The following is a 25,466-nucleotide window of genomic DNA, read 5'->3' as shown; positions in this document are numbered from 1 at the left end:
TTTTAATATATCTTACTGACATGAATGATCCTGGGGCAAGATGCAAAACAAAGCAAAGGTAAAATAGCTTGCTCCTCTCAATTGGATTTATCTTGATCTTTCTTCTCACTGTGATCCAGGAACATCTGAAAAAAGTAACTGGCTAGCAAATAGTTCTTACTTAAATTTGCATATGATAAGATCAGTTTGTGAGTTTCAGTAACACATGGTGGTTTGTATTTGCCAAGAATGGATCACTGCACCCTGAGCAAACAGCCATGCCCACTTAAATAGTTGTGTGATGCCATATAAACATACAGATTTTCTTGTGTGAAAGAACACAGGTGTTGTAACTACAGCTGGCTGTGTTCTCTTTCACATCTGTGTCTTGCCGCAAAGCTGCTTTCCATGATGAACATCCATGAAATCAATCTGAAGGCTTCAATACAAAGAACTGCTTTATTTTAATAGCTAAAAATGATAAGGGGAATTACAGGATTTTAAAAAAGAATTCAACTGGAAAAGGATGTTAAGTCCTGAGAACAATTTGGTGAGACTCTGGATACTTAGGAGAATTTAGAGAGAGAATATTAGGCTGTATTAAAAAAATGACTGTGGTTAAAGCTTAACTTCTACTCAAGCTTTCAGTAAAATACGCGTCTAAAACCAATTCTAGTTTGTCTTTCCATCCATGAAAGTACTGATTTTATTTTTCATGTTATATATGCATTTGTTATTTACACTTTGTTGTAGAAATTATCACATTCCTGAACATCACCTGGTGTGCTGGCAGGTGTAAATTTTCATGCTAATGTGTCTCCTTCTTTCATTCCTATTTTAATGGTGTCTGAAGTGGTCTAGAAGATAGTACTCAAACAGTATTCTTTATATTCTGTTTTACAAAGAGTTTACATGGTTTACCTATAAGACTGCGTCTGATAATAGTAAGTAGGTTCACACCTTTTTAGGTAATAAAGATGTGCAATCAAAAGTCCTCAGGACAGTTTTCAAAGCACACTACTGCTCTGAACCAGGGAAAGATGTGATTGCGTATGGTTCGTACTCTTAAATATCCTTCAGGACTATCTTGTATGTCAAAGCTACTGTGTAAACTGTAGCATGAATGATGAGAAAGGTCTTTAACAGTTCAGCTAGCTATCAGGCAGTGTGCTTTTATGATTCTCTGCATTTATTCATATGCGGTTGGCATTACTTGCAGACAGCAGAAGTGGAGGGCAGCTGCTAGATCTATGCTCTGTGATCCAGCTCAGAACCCTTTCTGGTTCATCAGTACAGATCAACATCTTCTAGTAGTTCTTAAGCAGCTATTACATATTTCAGTAAATAAGCAAGGCCTAATCTAGGCTGATTTTTCTGCAATTTTTATTGTGTATGGTGCGACACTGCACTGGAAGACCAGAGGTAAAATTAACTCTTGTTATCTTTTGAGATTTCCTTCTTTAAAAAAAAAAAAAAAAAAAAAAAAAAAAAAAAAAAAAAAAAAAAAAAAACACCCAAAAATATAAAGATGTTGCTCAGTTTCACCAATTTCAATTTAGCACATCATGTTGGTAGTTCAGGAGTTCTTTTCTTTCTCTCTTGGAGTTGCCTGATGCAGCATGTCTCAGCATTACTGTGCCATGGCTGCACTGGAAAGGGAAGAGAGCGATACAAGGTGAGCTCTGTGGTGCAAGGAGGAAAAACACCTTTCCAGAGGCTTGATTCCTTGAGTTTTGTCTTGTTAACAACTACAACTGCAAAATTTATTTTAGCGGGTAGGAGAGAAAAGTTTAGCATCTCCACCGATTTCATCCTAGTTCTCTTCATCCCATCTGATGATGAGCTGATGAGTATGGAGGATTAGTCTTGGTGAAGGGCTTCTAAATGGTATTGAACACTGCAGATCTGTGTTTCAAAGCCTATCATGCTTGCTTCTCAAGCAGTCTGTGTCAAAGGTGGAGCTTTTAATTTGTGTGGTTACCTTTTAATTTCCAAGCCCTCTTCCTAAGCTGCTTCTTGCTCGAGGTAGACCAAAGCACTTAAGTTATAAAATTAATGAAAGAAACCACTAACTATGCACAGTGGTAGATAAGGTTTCATAGCTGTGAGGCTTCATTATCTATGCAGAACCATTCCAGAAATATGCAGTGAAAGGCAAAGATTTGCAGTAATTTTCCTACTTTCACATGGTTTTTAACACTTTGAGGACACATTCCAGTCCTCTGTTGTTGATTTTTTTTTTTTAATTATTTTTTAAATAAGCTCTGCTTGAATGGAGAAGTGAAAAAGTCTGTTGCGTGTATGAACACAGCAGTGAATTGTTTCCTGGCTGCTACACAGCTGTTTGGCACAGGTGAGGGCTGACAGAGGCGACTGCGAAGCCTGCTGTGGTTTCCTGCTTGCCTCCCAATTGACTGGTGTGCAGTTGAGGGCTGTCTAACCTGCCCTGTCTAATCAGTCTTAGAGCTATAAGACTCCGGGGTGGGATGCTGGTGGGATGCAGCAAGGCGTATTCTGTGCACTTTTCTGTCACCTCTGCCAAGCACAGGTCCCAGAGTGGCCTATGTGGAGTGATGCATGGGTCTTCAGTGATGACTTGGTGACATTTGGGAGCTCCTCTGCAGCACAAATTCTTGGCTGACCAGAATTTATTACTTTGTGACTCTTAGTAGTAGTTCTGTCGTTTATTCTGTGCCTTGTATTTATTGCATTGTTTGCAATATATTCTTTCTCTTGAGAGAAATGTCAGAAAATGTTATCCCTTTACATTCTGAAATGACTTATTTTGAAAGTGTTAGAGTTGGATCTATACAGATTTTCAAGTATAGTAGAGAATGTTTTTTTGCCAGTCCAAATCTATTCAGTTGTTCTGAAGCCAGAATAATGTAGTTGCTCAATAGCCTACATAAGCAATTTTCTTACGGAAGGAAAGTTCCACTGTGAGCTAGTTCTGAGATGAAAAGTTTTTTTTTTTTTAGTGGATCTCACAGTCTGGCTTCTTCAATAGAGAAAGTGTTAAGGAACTCATACTCAAAACAGTAAGTAGCAAAATCTTCATATCAAATATCTGGAAATAAAGGACTTTTTTGTGTACTTAGTTAGGGGTCCTCAAGAGCACAGCAGGATGAATGTTTGAATTCTCCTTGCTCTGCTGAATTTATAATTTATTACTGTTGGTTGAAAGATCAGTGTGCATTCCCCACTGCTTTCAACTGCTTTTTCTAACTTCCTCTTGAGTTCAAACTTAGTGTGGACAACTCCAAGACCCTTTTGTTAGCCTATGTAAGCTGCAACCTTATCTCTAAAACAGGAGATTTTTACAATCCAGTATTACCGAAACGCTTTTTTTGTTACAGTAAATCACCTAGAGTGACTAGTGTGAAGTCCTTCTGGCTTTTGGGAGAATTCCGACTGTCTGCTAGAGGAACATTTGGCACTCATCTGTTGCATGTAATGCTAATAATTGCTTCGGACTGTGCTGGTCTCTGTGCTAATGAAACGTCTTTTATATTCCTGGTGTTAAAACTTGCACTGACAAGGATACTGGTCTGGGGGTTCGTTTCCAGTGATTTAAGATTCAGGACTATTGAGTTCAGCAGTTTAGCAAAAAAGGGGAAGACGGTTACCAACTGTTGTTTTTTTTCTCCAGATGTTTCCTCTAAGACAAATATCTAGGGTTTTATTATGACACAGAAAAAACACGCCAGTAAGATGAGAATGGTTTGGGTTGTTTTTTTCTGTTCATTGTTACATCTAACAACTGGTCAATCAAATACTGTGGTAGATCCTCTGGTAGTTCAGATGGGACATGCCTGTGCTTGTTAATGTGAGCTGCTCTCTTCTGAGCAGAGTTTTAGAGAGTTTTATTCAAAATCCTTTTGGATGCAAAGTAAAAATAAGATTATTTTAAAGTAATCTTCTTGTAAAGTACGCTTCTTGTAAATATTATACATGGGATTTTTGTTTACTTAAAAGACATGTTCATACAAGAAGTAGCAGGCTTTTCTTTTGCTTTCCCTAAAATTGGTGGCAAAACACATTCTGACTTGAGAAGGAACAGGATCAGGCCTATAGGCAGGATTTAGCAGTAGTGGGACAAATCTCACAGCTGTTACTCTCATTTCTCTCAGGCAAAATTCCCATTACCCTCAGGGTCTGGTGCACAGATGCTATAATTACTCCTAGCTCTGTTCTGAAAAGATTCTCCCTTTTCAGTATACCAAATTGCATTTAATGTAAATGTGTGTAAAATGCTACACGTTAAAGACTGATGTAAAGTAGGACAGTCTCTGGTTTTTTTTTTTCATGGATTTTGAAGACATGGAAGTGAAGTACTGTTAGAATCATCTTGTCTGAGTGCAGTCACAGGGCATGGAATTTCACTCCATGATTCCTGGGTTAAGCTCATAACATCCAGATGATTTTAAGCGTGTTTCTAATTCATCCAAACTTCTCTCTTTAGAATGTACTTAATGAAGGCAACTTAAATTTTACCTACTTAAATGACTCTTATAAAATAAGACTTGCAAATTTCGTAGCAGAGATGTCTTAATTGAGGGTGGAGGAACAGACATTTTGTAGTACTTGATTAGGACAGTACTGAGATTATTTTCGCCAGGTTATTTTCTGCCATTATATTCAGGCACATTTTACTGTCTTACCTCTGCCTGCATCGTACAGCTTTACCAGCTGGAATCCAGCTATGAGCATCAAAAGCAAAATAATTATTAGAATGTGAGTGCATGCATTGAACAGATGTGGTGATATTTAATCTTGTCTCATTTTTTCCCCTGATACTGAGAATTTATAGTTTCAGATTCTCCTTTGTTGTTAGTGTAAATGTTGTAATAGAAATGTGCATATTGGAAGGATGCATGCTTTAAGTAGCTTTTTCTTCACAATTTTATGTTGCATCTCTAATAATTTCTTTTATTGTGTTGTAGTTGTGATTTGCAGAAGGAATACAAGGAGTTTTCTAAATTATGGGAAATTATGTAGGAAATTACAGTACTTGGGATTTGACAGTAGTTTTCTGATACCAATTAGTAACTTGCTTACTTGAAAGATGTTTTTGGTACCATCTTTATTCTGCCATGCCATAAACTGTATCTTTATTTCACCCAGAGGTGTGGCAGTGCAATTTCATCCCAGTATGATAGACAAGAGATTTTTTTTTTTTTTTTCTGGATTATTCTATTGCAAGATTTCTGTCTAGGAAAATAATAGCCTAAAAGTTTGAACTTAAGAGGGTGTCAATATGGATGATAGATCAGTACTGGGGGAGATAGGAAAAAGACTCTTGACACCTGGAAGAGGAATTCATTAACTTAGCAGGCACACAGAGAACACGGGAAAGCTGTTCTGCCGTGGAAGAATCTGTACTGTCTTGTACCAGACCTTTCTGCCAAATTTGAAAAATTGAAAAATACACCCCATGCATTTCCATATGAAGTTGCCTGTTCACCTTTTGTATTCTTTTTTTTTTCTTTTCTTTTTTTTTTTTTCTTTTCTTTTTTTTTTTTTAAATTTTTCACGTCTTCTATATAGTGATATGTAAACTGTGGGACCATTACTGTCTTAAGTACAAACAACTCAAGGACTCTGAAGAACTGTGGCATTTGATCTTTGAAAACCAAGGGTATAGGAATGCATGCTCCTATGAAAACCTTGAATTGCAAAAATCATTTGTAGTGGGCTGTAGAAGCATTTGACAGATTACGTGCAAGTATATACATGTGTGTTTCATTATTTGATTGCCTTAGGAGACTGGTGTTTAAGTTGGCAGATCTATTTATTAAAAGCAAAGCTCGTCAGTTGGCAGGATTACAGAATGCCAGAAGGAAAGGGAGAACAAATGCTGAGAGTAAGAGAATAAGTAATGCACATTGAGAAGCTGTAAAGACAGGAAAAATTGGGCTTCATTGTGGTTCTGATTGTTCTTTTGGGCTCAAGTTGATAGCCAGTATGAAGTAAAAGCACGAAGTTATTTAATTTCAAGACAAATTCAGTTTTTTGGAAAATGTAGAGTCTTCTGTCAGTGTAAGTACAATTTGGTGCCCCTGTTTGGGGCCTGTCAGAAATCTTTCATTCTTGCTTCTTTTTTTTGCTGTCTCATATGAAAAAAGGGCACCTTCCTCTGAAACTCTGAAATAGAGTTCTGTCAGATGTTGGTGTACGTGGACACTTTAAAGCTTGGGAGTTTTGCTCTTAGTGTTGATTAGTTTGATTCACAACTGCAGTAGTGATTCCCAGTATATGTTAAGCTTCTGCATGTAATTTGATGATAAATAATTTGTAGCTGTTCTGCAAGGAAAGAAGCAACAGAAACCAAACACCACCACAGCCTTTTTCATAGCAGTTTAGAATATTCCAGGGTTTTGGAGACCAGACAAGCTGATTATGTGCATCTCCAAGGCGTCTGTACCTGTGGCTTACCACTTGCTCTTTCCAGTCACATCCCTTCACATTCTCCTGCAGTACAGATCAGAATATTCTCTTCGTGTTTTGCGTTTTTTGTTCTTGACTGGATGCTGTTAGAATAACCAGTAGTTTTGCCTTGTCTCTTAAGACTTCTCAGTTTGAGAGTGATGTTTGAAACGTGGGAAGCTGACTGGTGGAAAATTGACTTGATTGGTGGAGCGAAACTCAACAAAAAGAGAAGCAGAAGGGCTGTCTCCCCTGAGAAAGTAAGAAAAAAAAATATTTCCCTTTAAACGGGACCTAGATTTAGGTGATTGCTCAAATTGGTCTATCTGAAAGAGGCAATTAGTGGCACATTTATGGAAGGTTTACTATGAAGTGTTACAGCGCTTTGTGAGGCTGCAGTGTGGAGATTCTGAGTCCTGCAGGAATTACGTACATGCTGGGAGTAATGCTTAGATGAGTTAGACCAGTTGTCAGCTGTATTTACTGTTTCTGAAGAGTTTTGCAACTGTCTCAGTAAAGTTCAGTGAACGTGGATGAGCTAATTAGGACTCGAGTCTTCACAGATGTAACCGCTAGTTTAGAAGGGTAAAGCTAGAAGGGGGAATAGGTAGAAAGGTGCTGATTCTGATATATCAGGCAAGTCATGTGAAGTACCCTCAAAGACAGGGAGTCATAAGGCTATTACAAAAATCAGGTCAGTTTAAAATTTATTCATTCCTCTTCCTTCTGTTCTCGGCAGGGAGCTAGCTTCTGGAGGGATTCTCCATCTGGGAATCAAGTGAGCCATCCTTACGCTTCTTGGCATGGCCCACATTAACAAAAAAAAGAAAAAAAGGGAAAGAAAGATGTTCTTCTAAAATGTCAAATAAAAAAGGAAAGAGGTCTATTTTTCTGTTGGGGTCAAGTAAAGGTAACTACTACTCTGGTTCTTTCTTTTGGCATGATGAAGATGGAGGTATTCTTCTGGAAAAGGATAATAGAACAGATGTATAAGAGTTCATTTATTTTGTTTTATTTTAATTTTATTCTTTCTACCCCGGCAGCGTAGCAGGAAAACAACCAGTATGATATACCTGGCCTCTGTACAGAATAGCAGCCAGTTCCCAATCCTTGCTGGCCAACCCTGAAGGCAGCATACTCCTTCCAGCCTTTCAGCCCCACAAACCTCCACCCATTCCTTACTGAGTCATAGCTGGAAGACTTTTTTTTTTTTTTTTTTAAATTTGATCACATCTTGTGCAACTTAGGCAAGTGTTTTTACTTCTTTGTTGTGTCCCATAATCAATGTACTGGAACAACTAAGTGATTATAGCTTTAAGCTTTCTCTGTGACTATGTAGAAACACAGATTTATTGGTAGCATCATATTTTCAGATGCAGATAGCTTGTCTTCTAACTAACCTTATCTCTTGTCAGGAGCAGATGATGGACAAACTGTTTTGTTGTTTTTTGGAAGAAGAGGCCTTCAGAAATGCAGTATACTTGTAGCACTTAAACTCACAGCATGTTAGTGGCGTGTTCATTTATTTACTCAGTACTACCCCAAGTTCGGAGGGTCAGCTCAAGGCCCGATCCTTCAAATTTCTTCAGTGAAGTTGGGGTATACCCACGTCGGCTCTATGGTTTCCCTTGTTACAGAAAAGGCTAGAGCTGAGTGGCTGCAGGGAAGGAAAGGGAAGCAGCTGCTCAGGGTGCAGCTAGCTCACCTCTGAGCATTTGCAGAGGATAAAATGAGCTTCTGCCTGCCTGGCACAGCTTTGATTTGATCACCTTAGATAAAAATCACTGAGAACATGTCAGTTCTCAATCACATGCATTCATTTTTTTTCTATGCACAGCTCTTCTCCAGCTTAGGTATTCGAAGTTCTTGTAGAGAATATTTTTGCAGTTAGTTCAGCCTCTTCTATTCATCCTCACTCCTTCACACCGTACTTGTTTTCAAGAGGGAAAGCTTTCAAGCTTTTTTTTCTTAATTATTTAAATCTTAAGAAATGCCTTCATGCTGCAGGGTTGCACAGAATTTGCAAAAGGATTCATCTGATTCAAGTGCTTTGTTAATACTACAGGTTTTCTTACAGAGATGCTTTGCCTGTTTCTTCTAGTTTATTTGCAAATGACGACTAACAATGCAAATTGAAATCCTGCACTGTATTTCGTTACCCTTGACTTAAGTTAGTCTTTGGCTTGCAGATGAAAAGGTAAAACCATAGTAAAGTTTTCATGCCAGCTTTTCATTTACACCATCTTTGTTCTTTTCAGTTAAAAAAAAAAATCCTATAAACACATTTTTTACCGTACGAATTTCTGCAGCACAGTGTGCTAGGCCGTAAGAAAATAAAGTTCTTTGTCTCACAGTCAAAGCAGTCTCTGGCTGCTTTGTAAAGGTCCATGACATTAGTTCACCACTTTAACTACTAGGATCTAAATTACAGTTACTTTAACACTGCAGTGTGAATGAAGTTTGATTTATAGAAAAGAGGCCTATAAGTTCATGCATGAAGTGTCTATACTGCATATTCCATAACATCTTTTTTGTATCATGATTGCATGAATTAATGGGATTAGAAATCAATACTGGCATTACTATGTAGAGAAATATAGACAGGTGTATGACATGGGTCAGAAAATCTATTATGAACAGACAGAGAGTTCTCTTCTTTATACGAAATTAAAGATGATGGTGGGATTAACTCTCTGTAGCTCCAGTTCAGGAATTTCCAAGTAATGTTGTTGTTTCTGTATCTATGTCAGATCAGTGAATGGTTTAATGGCAGTAAGGATTAACCCAGTTTTACTTTCTTAAAAGATTACATTTCATCTAGATCCTTTTTTTTTTTTTTTTTTTTTTTTTTTTTTTTTTTTTTTTTTTTTTTTTTTTTTTTTTTTTAAGGAGGAAAAAATACTTGATTTGAAATATGTTAGTTTCCAGAAGTAAAAGAATTCCTTTTGATGCTGGATTACTGTTACAATTGTTTGCTTTGGTGTTTTGTTTTTTTTTTTTTTTTTTTTTTCCTTCCCCTGGGTGACAGCTATGTGCTCATTATTTTTAACTTTGTGTACTTATAAATGTTTCCCATAATTCCCAAAAGATGAAGGAACTGTTTTGGCTTTTATCTGTCAGCAGCTTCTGCCAGTGCTTTTATGTAAATCTTCCAGATCTAAACAACTTGACTTCTCAAGCACAGTAATACATATTATCTTTTCCTTGCCATAATGAAGAGCTTATTCTTTCCCTATAGACAGCTTTCCAGCAGATAGTTTGAAAGTGTTCTGTATCTCCACCACCTTAGTTTCTCCACAGCAAAAAAAAAAAAAAAAAAAAAAAAGTAGCAAAATAAAATATTGTTTCAAAGCAAAAAACATACTGTCCTGAAGTTTAATGTATTCTGATTACAGTGTGAAAATAAAATTAAATGATGCTTCTAAGACAGAATCATTATTACAAACCAGTGACAGCCTTGCATAAGAAAAAATAATGACGGTATTAAAAAAAAAAGAAAGTAGGAAAGAGTAAGGAACAAGGATCTGGTAAAGATGGGGCAGGTTGTTTTGGAGAGAATTCCAGCTTCTTCACTGAATGTCCATCCAGCAGCTGTATTTCTGTTACAAGGAAAAGATGCTGCAGGAGTACTGATATTAACCATCACTCTGATTATGTGAAAAGGCAACTGAGGTAGTATCTTGGTAAGTTTGTACTCAGAAGAAATTAGGGCAACATTTTTTAGGTGAAGAGGGTGAAATGTCTGAAAATACGGGACCTTGGCATTATCACTGAAGCTTTCCACATGGAGGTCTTTGATGTAGTCTTACCATTACATGCTCCACAGTCTTGCCCAGAAGAGGTCAAAGGTGGTGCTGGCTGGACAGCGAATTTTCAATTGCTTCTTGAGATGAACCTCAGCATTCCTTCCCTTAAAAGGTAGGAGCTGTCTCTTGTGATGACAGGAACAGACAAGTACCTATTTGCTTTTCCACTTGCTATGAAGAGCTAGAGAACAAGGTGTGGAACTAAGTGCTCTTGCATGATGTTGAATGTGAAATAATGGAGGACTCGGTTTTGAAGAGGAAAGTGAACAGGAGAAAAGGAGCTGTCTAGGAGATCATATGTCTGTATATAATCTAGTTAAAGCCCAAGGTAGTAAATACCTCTGTTATTCAAGTGGGTTCTATGCCTTGAGTGCACTGGACGCTGCATGTTCAAACAAGCAGAATATGTTCATGGGAAAAATGCTGAATCTTGATGTGGAAAGAAGAACTGGAATTTCACATGAAACCTTGCTTCATAGTTGTCTTAAGTTTTGAGCTCTTGACATTGTGATATTTATGCTTCTTTCATATAGTTTTGTTTCTGCTTGTGTGGTATAAAAGAAAACAGGGAGTTCTCTTGTGGAGTGACTGTAGTGAATTACTGTGTAAATCTGTGAATTTATATATTGTCTATTTAAAATAACGCACCCTTTTACTACAGTCTGACCTTTTTTAAATTGAGAATGCGTAAGTTACTAGAATATTATGGCTTTATATCTTTGTGAAAGTTTGTAGAAGGTCAGTAGAGCAGCTGATATGAGTTCTCAGAGATTTCTTAGTTAAGACCAGTAAGGTAGGCAGAATGATCACAAGTTTGTTCATGTTTTGATAAGGGCTTCCAAGCACTACCAGTATAGTACAATAATATACCAGTTTTGCAATGTGGGTGCTTATTAGCAATGATAAACCTGAAAGTTGTATGAAGAAAACCTATTAAGTAGTTTCCAGATGCAGATGTCAGTGGAACATGCTATCTCCCCTCTAACCTGTGCTGTCCACAGTACACATGACTATTCAGTGCATTATTTTTTCCTTCTTGATGTTGTGTACGGTTTCATATGAAATCATTGCCGTTAGCTGGAATGCTAGGTTTTTCACTGCCAGTTACAATGTATGATGAGAATTTGGCAGAACTACTCAAATTCTTCTGGAGCTCAGCTGTTTTTCAGCTATGGAGCTATGGAGCTACTGTCCTGAAGGAAGAAGGAATGTACATAACCTTCCTTTGACAATAAAGACGGTGTTTGGAACTTTGCTGGATCTAAATTCTTGGCTGTCCTTGTACCTCCCTCTCCTTGCTGTCCCCTCCATGATCTTACCCTGCCTTGTGGGTGTGCAGTAACTGAGTACTGTGTTCTCTCTAACTGCAGACTGCTGGCCTGGAGCCTGAAGATACCCATAGGATGCAAACTGTATGTGTTGTCTTTTTAAAATGTTTTCTCTGTTTTCAGAATCATGCTGTGCCTCTCTCACGCTGGCAGTAAGGAAGGCCCAATGCGTGTCCACAGCTCCCACACTGCTCAACCCTGGCTTCCTGGCTTATGGTGTGCTCTGTGCTTAGAAGCAGGAAGGCAGCTTATTTTACTGCATTCTTATTTACTTCATGTATTACTGTTTCTGTTTATCTGACAACACTTTAAAAGGCAGTTTAATAAACAGGTACTTCTCCCATCTTGTCCTCCAGCTCCTAGTGGGTTTGCTTTTGCAAAGCAGTTCAAACGTTATGTGTGGCATTACAGTGCAGTGTTCTGCATGCAAGGAGATACTGCACTTAGTATATTTTTCATAAGCTGTGCAGTTTCTCTTCAGCATAGGGCTACTTGCTTCTCTAATTTTGCTAATACAAATTGAAAATAGTTGTCGCCATTTCAAGTCTTGAATTCAGTTTGAAAAGAAGTACTGCGAAAGCTCACCAGTAGAGGGAAGCAAAGTATTGTCTTATAGAACAGTGTTAACTACTGGTTTTTTAAAAAATTACCTGTGCTTCAGTTGAAGCCAACAAAAAACATCTGTTGCCTTATTTATAGCTCCTATTTCTAAGAAGTATATTCTGTGGCAGATGAGAAAAGTGCTTGACAGCTCATAATTCATAAAGTTACTGAGGTTTAATCTGATAGAATATTATGTACAGAATTCCTGCCCAGTACAAGCAGTATCACTTCCCTTTCAACAGATGATAGAAATAGAGCTTTATGAAACATTAAATTAACGGGTGTGAAACATGATTAGCAGTCAGTGCTAGATGTATAAACTGTTGTGAAGGAGTATTCTGTACTGCTGTTACTTGGTGGTTTTATATGTTCCATATATTTATGTAGCTGAACCAGTCAGATATAGCTTTTTTTCTTTCCTTTCTTTCTGAGCTTTCATTTTGTTTTATCTTGTATGAGTTTTTTCAATTGTCAGGGCAGTGAGTGTTTATTTTCTTGTGTCAGAGAAGGGTAAGGAAACCTCAGATTTCTCTTGGGAGAACAGCTAAAGTACAAATTTTTATGTCAAAGTTTTGTGCTGTTTAGTTCTGCCATCTACTGTTTACAGATAACTTTATGGTACTCATCTGAAAGCGCCTTCGGCTATTTCCCCTTTGTTCGAATAGTTTCCCCTGTTCTCCTTACCCTGAGAATGGCTTGACATTACAAGAAAGGGATGAGGAGAGAAATTTATTCTTCCAGCTCCCCAAACTTCTTGCATAAACAGCATGCACGTGGTATTTTTATCAGTCGGATCATTGCTTGTATGTACGTGTAGGTGATAAACATAGAAGGTATCAAAGTATGTGACTTGTCTAGGTTAATGCACTGATTTAAACTATTGACTATGTATTTTTCCAGATATTTTGTTTGAAGTGAAGTAACATTCAGTTTTTATTCCAGCGTTTGTAGATTCAGTGGGTTGAATTATAAGTGGCCTGATCGTAATATTCATACATTTGTCTTCCTGGAGAAATGACTGCCTCATTCTGTTAAGTGCTAAGTATTTTGTAACAAATTACACCCATTTTTCTGCAAGAATTGGTTTGAAATGTTCTTTTTCAGGCTTGTAAATGGTGTTTTCAGTACTTGCCTCACATATACGATTCTGGAGATGCTGGGTTTGTGTTTTGATCAGTGTATTTGGATTGGCTGAAGTTCAGAGTCATGTTCAGAGTCATGTTCCACCTTTTGGAATAAAACCCTTCCAAAAAATCTTGTCCCTGTATGTTAGTCATGTAGGACCACAGAGGAAATAGGAATGTTTTTAAAAGTGATTTAAAGTCCAGAAGCATAGTAATGAGTATTGTTTCTCCATAAGAGTTTATTGTAATCGAGATGCCCAGAAAATATATTCTGCTTTTTTAGGTATTTCTTCTTTGCAGTTGAAAGAAAAAGAGGACTGACTGCAGATATGATAAACTATTTTTCTAGTACCAATCTGTATTTTTTGCAGTGGCTAAAATGTTCAGTATACCATTAGCAGAGAACATCTGAATTAAGTTGTCACTCCATCTTCTGGCACATAATGAATGCTTGCTGACTAGTGGAAGAACAAAACTGGGCAGGCAACATCTTTTAGAAGAATTTTCTGACAAGGTTTTTGAATCAGTATTTTTATTACTTTTCCTAGTTGTACACCAGTCATGTAATATCAACAGCATATACTTTCTCCATTTGCTTTCATAGCTGTATGATCATTTTTACAGTAATAAATCTTGACTCGCAGACATTTTTCTGTCTATGTAAAAATTGGGCTTCTTGTGAGCCTGTGTGCTAATAGTTCTACTGGTCAGAGCTTTTCTTTTTCTAGTGCTCGGGTAGTCTTCATCTCTCTGTGTTTCTCCTGGATCTAGTCTCCTCTAGCAGTGTTGGCTTCTGTGATATTCTGAGTCCACAGAGTCTGCCTGGTTGATGGCATCTGATAAAAAATAAAAACAAAAATAATAGTAAGCAGGCTTACTAAGCTACTCACAATGACATGCAAAATTCACCGAAGCCTAAAACTTTATTTTATATTTTCCTCTGAATATTGTTATTTTTAAAAAAATATATCTAATTAAAGTACTGGAAGAGACGGCTGAGCACTCCTGCCATTTTCAGTCATGTGTTCAGCACCTACAGGAATTTAATTGCAGTCAAACTTGAATTATCCCAGTTCACATGGAGCATGAAGAGAGGTCTTCTTCTCTTCCAACAGTTGCAGCTGAATTTACTGACTATTACAGTGCTTGATTTATCTGTGACACGCGGTGACATAAAATTCCTGGTCTTCACTCTCACTTTTGTTCATCTTTCTTCACCAAAGAACTTTTTGCTAGTAGCAGATAGACAGTTCTAAATACTGTATCTGCTTGCTTTCTTGATAAATGTCAAAATTATAGGTACCAAATCCAGATTAGTCATCAGATCTCAGAGTGAATTTCTCTGTGGTATTTGTAATTTGTAATGCCAGACTTGCCTTTTCCTGTCTTGGTTGAACCCAAAGCTCAGATCCATATGAAAACTTTCTCTGTAGCATCTAGATTGATAATTTTTTTTTTCTTCTCATACATGTTCTACCAAAAATTTCTGCAGAGGTGGCTGTTTCCTAAAACTATAACCAAACGTACAGAGGACTGTGAAATGCCCCTGTGCTAATCATTAAGTGTTCTGCATCCCTGAGTTTCATTTCATTCCCTTATGGAATCTTCCCACGGGAAGCAATATCTGTGCTTCCTGTGCTGTTGAAGGCAGGTGCTGAGGAAGTGGTAGAGTACACTGTGGCCCTGTGTTGGACATCTGTGTGGAGCATCGAGCTTCCCCATCAGCCTTTCAGAGGCACCTCCTGGTGCTTCCCAGGATTACAGGATCTTCATGGTTGTTTCCCAGAATAACAGCTTTTCAGTGAAGAAAGTAAGCTCATACCTACTCCAAAGCTTTCAGTAGTGAGTATGGGTACTGACTGTCCTCATCTTGCTGTATGTTATGCCACAGACAGTGCTGCGAGAAAAGGGATTTCATGTTTTTGATAAACTGTTTTTTCCTTGTTTGCTAATTGATCTCACTGAAGGACGTGGTCACCACTTGCTTGATGATGGCCGTTATTTCTGCATTTCTTATTCTATGCTAATTATGCAGTTCTTTTTATTTCAGTTCATTTCAGTGCTGGTCAAAGCATTCATGTTTGGACGAATCTGTGATTTGCAAACATGGATAAGTGAAAATCTTATGAATGTATACTTTAGTTTGTTAGTGGAAACAGTTGCACATGTATAAGCTGGTTATGATTATCTGAAGACCTGTGCTTGGAAATGTTAGACTTTTATGTACAGCTGTGTTGTCATCAAAAGCAATGTGTACAAACAGCTTTAAATGTCATCTCTTGAAAAATAACATACATGGAGTAATTGAGTCAGCACTAAGTTCAAATGTATTAGTATATAGTTCCTGTAAAATATCCAGAAATTGAACTCCAGCTCTTTTTCATGGTATTTATATAGTTACATTTTAAGCTATCATTTCTATGGTGTTTGTACTGTTGTAGTTTAAGCCATGTATATTTTTTAAATGTATTCATTTTCATTTTTCTTTCGGCAGTAATGAAGGATTTGGCTCAGAAACTTCTGAAGCCAAATTCCAGCTTTAAATTTCCACTTGCCATTGCCAGGTACTAATGTTAAAATATCTCTTTTTACTGAGAACCCTTCCAAAAGGTGCAGCTGTGGGCTGGTTTCATCTTGCACTTTGTAGCTGTGTTGGCAACCCTTGAACGTTAGGCATGTTCCCATCTCCCACACATTGCGATAGCCTTAATGCTGTTCAAGCCTGTCTGTATCAGGGAGAGTGTAGAGTTCACAGATTGGAGAGAATCCTGGCTTGTGGTTCCTCTCATTGGTTCTCACTATGGCAAGGTAAAAATAGAGCAAGTGGAAAATCCAGCTTTTATCATGTGTCATCAGAAGCTTCCTTACTATCTGGAGACATACTACTGGACTTGTGACTAGAAGGAAGACGTAAAAAGTGTATGACAGCTTTTCAGAACCTTCGTGTTTTGAAGAAAAAAAAAAAAAAGTAGTTGATTACAGGATTTGAGGAGAAAAAAAAAATGATTGCTTTAAGTGAAAAACTGATACTGGATTGTAGTAAAGGGATCTACAAAGTTGCTCAGATTCTTAAGAGTGGATTTGGTTCTCCAAGCCTCTGCGCTGTGCTACAGCATGCATCAAAACAGAAGATACATTTGAAATCAGGTACTGAATGCAGGTTGCATGTTGGATTTATTTCCTTGCCTTATACTAGAAGTGACTTATGTGAAAAATTTCTTTTCCAGCTGTAAATCTTCAAATATGCTGTATTTTCTTCATCTAGTCTACTTAAAGAGTATCTTGTATTCTGACTACAAGATTCAAATGGTTTTTACAAAACAAGTATAGTTTTCTTTACTTTAATCTCTGCTATTTCCTGTTGACATTTCGAAAATGGAGGACATTTCCCAAATTTGACTGTATTTTATGTAGACGTTGTAAATTGGCTTCAATTTTACAAATTCTAGGTCTTTTTTTTTTTTCTTTCTTGTCAGATGTGTGTTTTGTGAGATCTTCCAACTTGAACATCATTTTCAATTTTCTGCATAAGTTGTAGAGTTTAAAGTACAAGTCAGTGTGATGCAGTAACTTAGTTATAGGGGCAATGACAGTAATGAGTGGGAAATCCTAGAATAGGTAGATTAGGTAGTATTCATTCATTAATTGTCTACATGCTTACAAAGTGAAAGTTTATTCATTGCTGTTGAGCATTGTAACTGTATCTTTAGATGCATTGTTCTGACATTACCATGCCGAAGCTGCCTAGATTGAGGTTGGTTTGTGTGTATGTGTTTGTGTCCTTTTGCTACTGAGCTTTTACTCATCAGCTTAGTATTATGGGGAGGTGAATATCCTGGATTTTTAGTGAAATATGTAAATATTTTATGTTTCATTTATTTATGGAATAGATTCTCTTCATTTTAAAGGCTCTCTTTATGTCTAAAATTGCAGCAACATCCCTGATTGATAAAAATTTCCAGTTTTGGAGAAATTGAATGGGGTATAGGAAAGAAGAAATCAGAAATCTTGATTTCTATTTTAAAATTTTACTGCTACTTCAGTATTTTGATAGATGTGTATTTTAGGGTGGCAGTAGGAAATTCTTAATTTTAACCAATGTGTTTGCTCAATAGAGCAGATTTTACTTAAATACGAAGGTAAGTGTTTCCGGAAGCTTTCCATTGTCATCTAAGAATTATTTAAGAATACTGTGCAATAGAGGGATTCAGTAGCAGATGATACAGATGAGAAGAGAGGCACTCTACGATCTGTATTTGCACCATTCTTTATATCCTGTGGAGACAGATGCGCAGTATTGTGTGGCGTCTTTCTTCCTCCGCAGTGACTTCCTCCCATGAAGTCTTCACCTGGGATTAGATTCTCCTTTTGGTTTACTTCAGTGATTAAACTTCATTTATCAGGCATAGCCCACCCTCATGTTAAAAACAAAACAAAACAAAACAAAAAAACACCTTAAATCTATGGCAAATCGAATTATCTTTCTAAATACATCTTGCTTATAGCTACTTGCGGAGTATCCCTTGCCATCTTTTCAAGGCATGTTTTGCTACATGTGAGAAAGCATAGTTCTCTCTGCTGCCTGAAAGGAAGGGCAGCAGCTGAATATGCAGGACGGACCGTCCTTGAGCTGCTATGCTGTCACTGAAAGGTTTCAAATGTCTGTCAGACTGACTTCCACTCAGTGCAAGTGGCTCTTTCTCCTTATTTTTCTCTCATTTCTTTTTGCAGTTTCAATTTAGCTTGAAACACTGCCTCTAGCTGGAATTATGAGATGTGCATCTTTGTTCAGAGATGATGCAATTTCTTTGCTGTCACTTAAGAAGAAGTAGAGTACTTACTGTAGCTGGCTACCTAGGGGAGCAGAAAGTTAAGTAAAAGTATGTAAACTGTTCTTAAATCCTATTCTTGCTTTGCTGCCATGTAGGGATGTATTTTATGCCCTTAGCATTCTGCAGTGTATTAATACGTGTCATACTTCAAATATTTTCTTAGAATACCCTTTGATATGATTCTGATCTGATCTTTCAGTATTATTTCAGTAGATTTGCCCTTACCATAAGATAGATTCATAGTTTGGGGTCGAAAAGAATTCTGTGATCTGATCAAATGATCTTTCAGTATTACAGTATGCCTAAGGAGATGCTGCTTGGACTGCATAGTCTTGCATTTGAGACCAGCTTGTGTTTGATGAAGAAGATAAGATGCTAAGCTAAAGGAAGGCACCTGAAAGTGGTTTGAAGATGTAAGAGATGTATACATCATCTCCTTCCCTGAGTAGCTTGTTCTATATTAATTACTACATTTGGAGGTCTAATGGTCAGCTACTTCTTGATCAGCTACACTAACATGTCCTTTATTTTTGTGTAGGTTTTAATTGTGAAGTTATACTAACTCAGCTATCTGATGGAGCTCGAGAGTTTATGTCAACTCATTTGCATGTTTAAAATAACTATATCATCATAAAGAAGGAAGTAGTGTGGTTTTTAACAGAACCTATTCTCTACAAGGTATGCAGACAATCCTTAGCTACGCTGCTGCCTTTTATTGTTTTATCATAGGAATCCAATATCAACTTTTCCTTTATTTTCCTTAAGATTGTTAGTGTAACTAGCGTGTAGTCATCAGTCGTTTTGCTTGTCTTTTCAGGCTACAAGCAGAGCAGAAGAACTCCTTTGATCCGTAGGGTCTGCTCATTTTCTATGAGTGATTGAAAAGTAACATCAGCAGGCCAGGGATCTCCTTAGGCAACCCTTTTGAGTCTCTTGAATTCTCATTTTCTGGGCCTTCTAAGTTAAAAATTTTATGATTAACAGATGTTTTCTCGTGTCCTTCTCAGTTATGAATGGACTGGAAAGTAATTCATGATTGTTATTCAGGCATTCTGCTGTATGTTGTAAGGGCCACCTTCTACTATAAATTTGTAAATAATTCATTATCTTTCATTCTTCTCTTTAGTTCACTTCCAAAGTTCTTCAGTAATTTCTGTCTTTTTCACTTGCAATTTGTTCACATTTTTAGAAAGATATGTAATTAGTGAAAAAATTGTCTGCTATTTCAGTTCTGTTAAATTTTTGCATATTTGAAAGATATTAACTTAAAACTTTATATTTTGCTGTCATTTCTTTTTTCCCTTCTACTTAGTTATCATAATAGTTCTATTGAATCGTGCGCACGCATGCAAATGGATATGTGCATGTATACATTTCAGAAGTGCACCATTTGTTCTGATGAATTTAATTGAGCAGAGATCAGCACTGTTTAGGCAACTGACAAATTTTACCTCAATGGTTAAGCTCTGTTTATCAGCCAAAAGCCATCAAAGTATGCCGGATGTTTCTGGCAGCTGTTTAATAATAACTTTATGTAAACGTTCTTGTGTTCTAGGAATTCAAAAAGATTTCTTTAAAACTTTTTAAATTATTCTTTTGGCAAAAACAGTGCATTGAGAGATTGATCATCTCTCACACTACAGTGTTAGAACATTTGTTTATATAGTATGTTCTCTCAGCAAAGAAACCATTGCGTGAAGTCTGTATGGAGATGTTATGCAGGGTTATTTGGATCTGCAAAGTGTTCCTTCCTGATTAGCTCACCATTCATCCTTAACCAATAATTGTAGAAAAGAAAATCATTGCTTCAAAAATACCTACACTGTTGACACTGCTAGGCTTGAAGAATATCTGTGCCTCTCTGTATCTATATAATTGAGCGTCTTTTGTGAATATGAGCCTGTTTCTACTGCTGTTCCCACCTTTTTTACCTAGTGGATCCTCAGCTCCCATATGGTGATGTGTTTCTCCCTCACCTGGTATACACTGGATGTAAATATTTTAGGAATATTTTTTTCTTTCCTGTCTTGCATTGTGTTTCTGTCCTCCCATAGGTGTCAGACTTCTACTGTATTTTTCCTTCCTGTGTTAAATGAAAGGTGATTTTAGGATTGATGGAATTTGCTGAAAGAAAATGCTCAAAAAATACAATCCTCAAAATTTTTTACAGCTTTCTGATGAGTTTTGGAGCGTTTTTACTTAAGCCTGACAAGTGAGATGTTTGCACAGCCTTTTACAGCTGATAAGATGAACTGTTTACTGCTTAAAAATGAACTGGTTTCATTTTATGTCATGATTTTCATAACTGATGGTTGAATTCAAGTGTAGCTTGGCTTATTTTTATTTTTCTTCTTTTACAGCTTTTTCACTTCCGGATCTTACGGAGCAGTTTTCACCTCCTGATGTTGCTCCACCAATCCTCATCAAGATAATAGAGACAATTGAAAAGAAAGGTAGGCTGAGGAGTTATCCTCCACTTTTTATTTCTTGTGTGAGCCAAGGCTGCAGAATTAAATCCAGAATTGACATCTCCCTGTCCTAGAGCTGCTAAGGCATCACATTATCCAACTCAGATGAAAATAGTCTCGTTTAAGGTTTGTTGTGTTGGTTTCTGCTGAGAGGCAATTCTGACCTGAGCAAAGATAGAAGAAGAAGGGATTAGATCTTTTTTTTTTTTTTTCCTTTTCCTAACCCGCTAAAGTCCTAAGTCCTGATTGTGGAAGAAGCATCATGACCTTTCATTGGATACAGGGCCAAATAAGTAATTTTTTTCTCCAAATCAGAAAAAAAAAAAAAAAAACAAAAAAACAACAACACAACTGAATATGAAAAGGTTAGAACTGTTTTTATACTTCAGGAGGCAGATCTTTATTACTGCTGTGTTCTGAGACAGTCGGTGATAATTTTTATGGTTTTTTTGCTCTCCAACTTTTTTGTGTTGCATCTCTCTGTCCCTTAGAGGCTTTCACCTTTATGTCTCTGTCTTCTACTTCTTTTGCCCCCTCAGTCTTTTCCTGGCTTCTCTATGTTACTTCCTTCATAGTACTGGTGTGATTAGGAGCAGTGTTGCTCCTTCAGTGGCCTTGGAAGTGAGGAGATACGTGGCATTCTTACCAATACAGATTGCTGTCCCTGTGAATATGGGCTCTCACATAGTGCTGTGACACTGGAAGACTGTAGTATTTTACTGAATGAGGAAGAGTTTGCTAATATCAGTGAAAAGGGCCAGTGTTCAGCAACAGTTAGCATAACCAAGAAGGTTCCAGGAAGCACCAGTGACAATATTAGATTGCTGGCGTTCTGCATCCTTGGGTACTGTCTCATTTCTTGTGTCATCTGTATTTTCCCTGAATTAGCAAAATTGTAAACAGAATCTTTCATGTGCAAGCATTGCATTGATATTCTTTAGTCAAGTGCATTCTGAGGCGCACTACATGATGCATATGTCCTCTCTTATGATAGTGATGTGACACACCCTGTTTACACACTGAGGTTTTGGGCTCTACAGATTGTCAGTGGTAACCCAAGACTTGCCTGTTCCTTAGAAGAGACTATGTCTCTGTTAACTGTATAGAGTACCAAGGGGTGAGCTTGCTTGTGACTTAGAAGTCTCAGTTAAGTCTATTTAGGCTTAACACTAGTTAAGGTGTGTCAGAATTTCTGTCCTTTCCCATTCCTGAGGTAGTATACCTCAGGCTTCTTACTTATTAAATAGGCCAGGTAAAGGAAGATGTGTCTCCAGTGTTGCTCCTGCGGGTTGTTCTTTTGCTGTGTCTGTTGCCAAATCCTGAGCTTCTGTGTTCATCACATGGAGCGCTGCACTGAGTGAGGGAGTCTGCTGGGATCTCGGATCTTCTATGGCTAATTCTATTTGCAGAACTTAGTTTGTATGTACAAAGAAGTATATTACAGCCTTAAAAATCAATTGTATTTTGTAGGAGGATAGTGATGGTAGAATGTTGCTAATTTATTCTATATATACTTATTTGAAGAATACGAAAGTATGTTGTTACACGGCAGCAGTCACTGGAATATTAATACATCCCATCAATTTTGTTTTGAAGGTCTGGAGTGCTCAACTTTATATGTGACACAAAGCTCAAGCAGCTCAGCAGAATTAAGACAAATTCTTGAATGTGGTAAGTACAGCTCTCTTCCCTGAAGAACTAGGTGGATTTTAGGGTCACACTGATCCTGTTTTCTTTGCTCCCCTGCTCAGCTTACGTATAACTTGACTCTGAATAATATAATAAGCCAAATATAAATAAGAAAGATTTGTAAAGCTTACGCTTAATATGGAAAAGTTGGGGGTTTTTTTTGTTTTTTTTTTTTTGTTTTACTCTTGCAGGTTATCTTTTTATTCACTGCATCAGTTCCTCTTCCATAAATAATATTTTAGTCATTTGCTGGCCACCTGCTTGTTCAAGGGCTAAAAGTTCATCTGCATGGGGGAAAAAAAATAAAAAGAAAAGGGAGGTTTTGTGTTTGGTTTTCTTCTTTTTGAAGCAAGGGAAAGATGCATCATTCCTGTAGCGCTGCACTACTGGTTAATATTTTGTAAACAAAAGGCCAATTGTTTACATACAGTTCTGTACGTACATTTGTGGCAGGAGAAGCAATAGCTGAACATTCCCTGTCTGGTATGGAGATGATGATGGAAGGGAAAGCAAATGATTTGAGCCAGTGTTGCTGCAAAAGTTTGGGTTCTCAGGCTTTGGGCATTGAAGATGCAGTTACACTGCTAATGCCACATACACATTCAACTTCTCTGACATGTGCTTCCTTCTCTTTTGGTATTATGGTTTTTATACCTTATGCCAGAATGTATAGGTGTGGCAACACTTAACTGCACTATGAGAGATGAGGAAGTATTGTAGCAGCAGTGCTTCACTATGCTTTTGCAACCTGGTGTGCAGTGTGAGCTTGCTTTTTGCATGAAGAGGCACAAAAATACAAGAGGTAGAAAATGAAACTGGTTACATGCCATGGTGCCAAATGAACTAATTAAGCAACTCATACTTCTCTCTTCATTTTTAGTAATTTCAAGTATTAGCAAAATAAACAAAAAAATGATGCTTTGAGTTGACTGTTCTTTCAAATCAAAAGAGCATCTTCTCCTTTGTTGAATCTGGTGGGAGAGAAGAGGTACATGCATGAAAGCAGGGAGAGAATATACACATGTGGTACTAACAGCCTAAGCCTTATTTTTAGCATCGTAATTATATTTCAGTCCGCATAAATCCGCATTTTTACAGCATAATATGAGTGCAGATCTTAATTTATTGAAATCCCATGTTAGGTCTTTAAACTGGTGTATACTTTTATGAAAGATTTGTTTATCTCCTAAGATCAAGAACTTGTGGTTTACATTTATTTTTTTTTTAAATGTAATTAGGTTTGAGGAAAGGAAATCGGGACTTTTCTTGTTAGTAATGTAGTAATGGAGCTTCTTACTCTGTTCTCTTTAAGATATTACTAGGGTCTTCCTGGACAGGTCCAGTGTGGTGGGTGTCCAGATGCATGGATACAGAGAGATTGGATCTTTGCTGCCTACTGTCTTGATTTAACAGTGCGCAAGTCAGCTTTATTCACCAAGCTGTGAAGAGCATTAATGTGCTGTTCTGCTAATGGCTAAAGTACTCTGCATTTTAATTTGGATAACTGCCCGTTAGTTTCAACACAGTGTTATTTAGCTCCAAAATCAAAGCTGTCTTGCAGCTGGCCAGCTCAGTAGACAGAATAGTTAAGGTCTGTTTATAACTATACTCAAAAAGCTGCAGAGTAGCTCAAGTTAACTCTTACTCACACATTCATGTGTAGGAATGGGTCAACACTGAGAGAATCAGGACTTAAATTATGAAATAAACATTCTGGGAGCAACGGAACTGTTGAAAACTATAAGGAATTTGTAGTTGGTTAGGTTTCTCGGTGCTTAGTTGCTTTTGTAGAATGCATAGCCACACTGCAAGTTTTCTCATTATTTTCTCGAAAGGATTCTTTGGGATTAAACTCTGCTGCAGGCTTTCCTTTGGGGAAAACAGGAGGAAGGAGAAAGAGCACTGGGTGTCTCACTAAACTGTTTTGACTTTTTTCACAGAATGTGTAGGCACACCATATAGCTGACTTCTCTACCTCACAGTACAATTTGTTTCAAGCTGGCTAAGTATTTTCTAGAGTTGTTTTAGAGGAGACTTGACTAGCCTAAAAAGTTGTTCAGCATTGGTATCTCTAGATTCTTGTCCCAGATGTGTCTTTCTGTAAACTTTTGGGACTATACTGCACCAGACCTTTATGTTTTAAGAGGAAAATCAAACTTGCTTGCACTATTTCTGTTTTCCTATTTTTAATTTTGCTGCTGATATCCCTTGCTCCAGCACTAAGAAGTACTGGTACTCTCAGACCTTAGTTTGAGTCATAACAATACTGGAAGGATACCAGGTTTTACAAGATAAATCCCAACTGCTAGACAAAACAGTCAGCACCCAGTTCTGCACATGTGTATTTGTTTCCACTTACTCACATAAATATTTACAGGCATGGAGCCCCGAGTTGTTAATTAGTCATAATAGCACTAGCTGTCAGCAAAGAGCCTGCATTTGGGTAAAGCCTTGATTAATACTTACTTCTTACACAAAATATTTGTGGGTAAAACAGAGATCTGTTAAAAATATTCTGATATTCCATAACATTACCAACATAAAGCAAATTATTATCATGAGTTCAGCCTAGCACTGTGTATGACTGAAGGCCACACAGCAGTGGAAGTTATTTGTTTCATCAGATGTGAAAGGCCTGGGCACAGTGTTGAGCACTATATATTCAATTCTTAACGATGTGTTTTGATGTTTTAGATTGATTATTTCTTTTGAGTTGTTAATTATAAACCAGATATTAATTAGCAGTTCTGGCTTGTTTTGAGAGGGTAATATCATAAGTCTGCATTTTTCTTCTACTTGCTAATGTCTTAGAACTATGCTGTTCTTTCCTTCCAGATGCCTCTTCATTGGATTTAGAAACTTTTGATGTACACACTTTATCAGATGCTCTCAAGAGGTATCTCCTAGATCTGCCAAATCCCATAATTCCAGCAACTGTTTACAGTGATGTAATTTCTGTTGCTCAAGGTAGGAATACCAGATTATTTCAAATGTCAGAAAAAAAGCTTTTTTTTAGGATTTTGAGTTCTAGTGATCCGGTACATAACCCAGAGAACAAGGAAGATGCTGCACAACCTGGCAGTTATCTCAGAAAAAAAAATTGACACCTTTACTGTTTTTGATGGAAGCTGTTTCAGTTCAGATCTAGATCTGCATTATTTACTTATGTGTTTAGGTAAGCATGACAGAAAAAAAAAATATACGGGATAAT

At 37.2% G+C, this 25,466-nt stretch overlaps 1 protein-coding gene across 1 annotated transcript in view; it reads left to right on the top strand.

Moving 5' to 3' along the window:
* Positions 1-25,466, top strand: part of PIK3R1 (phosphoinositide-3-kinase regulatory subunit 1) — a gene marked incomplete at both ends in the record, with an annotated part of 47,612 nt that overhangs the window by 5,980 nt on the left and 16,166 nt on the right. The window contains 3 exons of the mRNA XM_079548520.1: positions 20,459-20,551; positions 22,163-22,237; positions 25,091-25,222. Of these exons, the coding sequence (XP_079404646.1) occupies positions 20,459-20,551; positions 22,163-22,237; positions 25,091-25,222 (300 nt within the window). The remainder of the gene's footprint in view (positions 1-20,458; positions 20,552-22,162; positions 22,238-25,090; positions 25,223-25,466) is intronic.

The sequence above is a fragment of the Tetrao urogallus genome, assembly GCF_951394365.1.
Source record: "Tetrao urogallus genome assembly, chromosome: Z".
NCBI lineage: Eukaryota > Metazoa > Chordata > Aves > Galliformes > Phasianidae > Tetrao > Tetrao urogallus.
The sequence above is the reverse complement of the archived record's forward strand: the minus strand, read 5'-3'. Positions and strand labels throughout refer to the sequence as shown.